General features: G+C 34.4%; 1 protein-coding gene across 1 annotated transcript in view; it reads left to right on the top strand.

Moving 5' to 3' along the window:
• Positions 469 to 617, top strand: part of LOC109947980 (exopolygalacturonase-like) — a 1856-nt gene continuing 1707 nt past the window's right edge. The window contains exon 1 of the mRNA XM_020559865.1: positions 469 to 496. Within this exon, the coding sequence (XP_020415454.1) occupies positions 469 to 496 (28 nt within the window). The remainder of the gene's footprint in view (positions 497 to 617) is intronic.

The raw sequence follows: 617 nt of genomic DNA, 5'->3' as shown, positions 1-617 counted from the left end.
TTTACAATGGCGCCCGCACGATAATAACGTCCAGACCGTCTGGATGAGAGAATAAATGTATATATATATATATACATATATATACACACACATTCGGTTTGTCTGATAATCTTCAATTAATATAGTGGAAGGATCAAAATCAAGCTGGCATACTAATCCCAGCTTCAATTGGCCAAGCATCGAACTGGTTGTAGGCTAAGAAAAGTATATAGAGTAGAAACTGAAGCATTATCTAGACAATGATGAATTAGTGAATGTATGTTTTAACACTAGCAATTTATTTGCAAATATTAAATATATTAGAATTTTATAGCTCAAAACATGTGAAGGCATCTGAGCGAAGAAAAAAGACCTGTACAAGCACCACAAAATCAAAAAAACCAAAGAACACAACAATTTATCTTTAGTACTTTCCATTTCTTTCACCCAGCATAGGTAGCACAGGCAAGGGCTTTTGTCACACAAATAATGGTGGGCTTGACATTAACATTGAGAGGTAAGAGGGCCTTTGTTTCCATTGTAGGTGAGATCAATGTCACCGGTAGATAGCAAGCAAAACCTATGGATTATAAGAAAAATTAAAAGAATATGGTAAAAAATAGATGAACTAACAACCA

The sequence above is a fragment of the Prunus persica genome, chromosome G3 (assembly GCF_000346465.2).
Source record: "Prunus persica cultivar Lovell chromosome G3, Prunus_persica_NCBIv2, whole genome shotgun sequence".
NCBI lineage: Eukaryota > Viridiplantae > Streptophyta > Magnoliopsida > Rosales > Rosaceae > Prunus > Prunus persica.
Note: the sequence above shows the minus strand (reverse complement) of the source record. Positions and strands in the feature narration are given on the sequence as shown.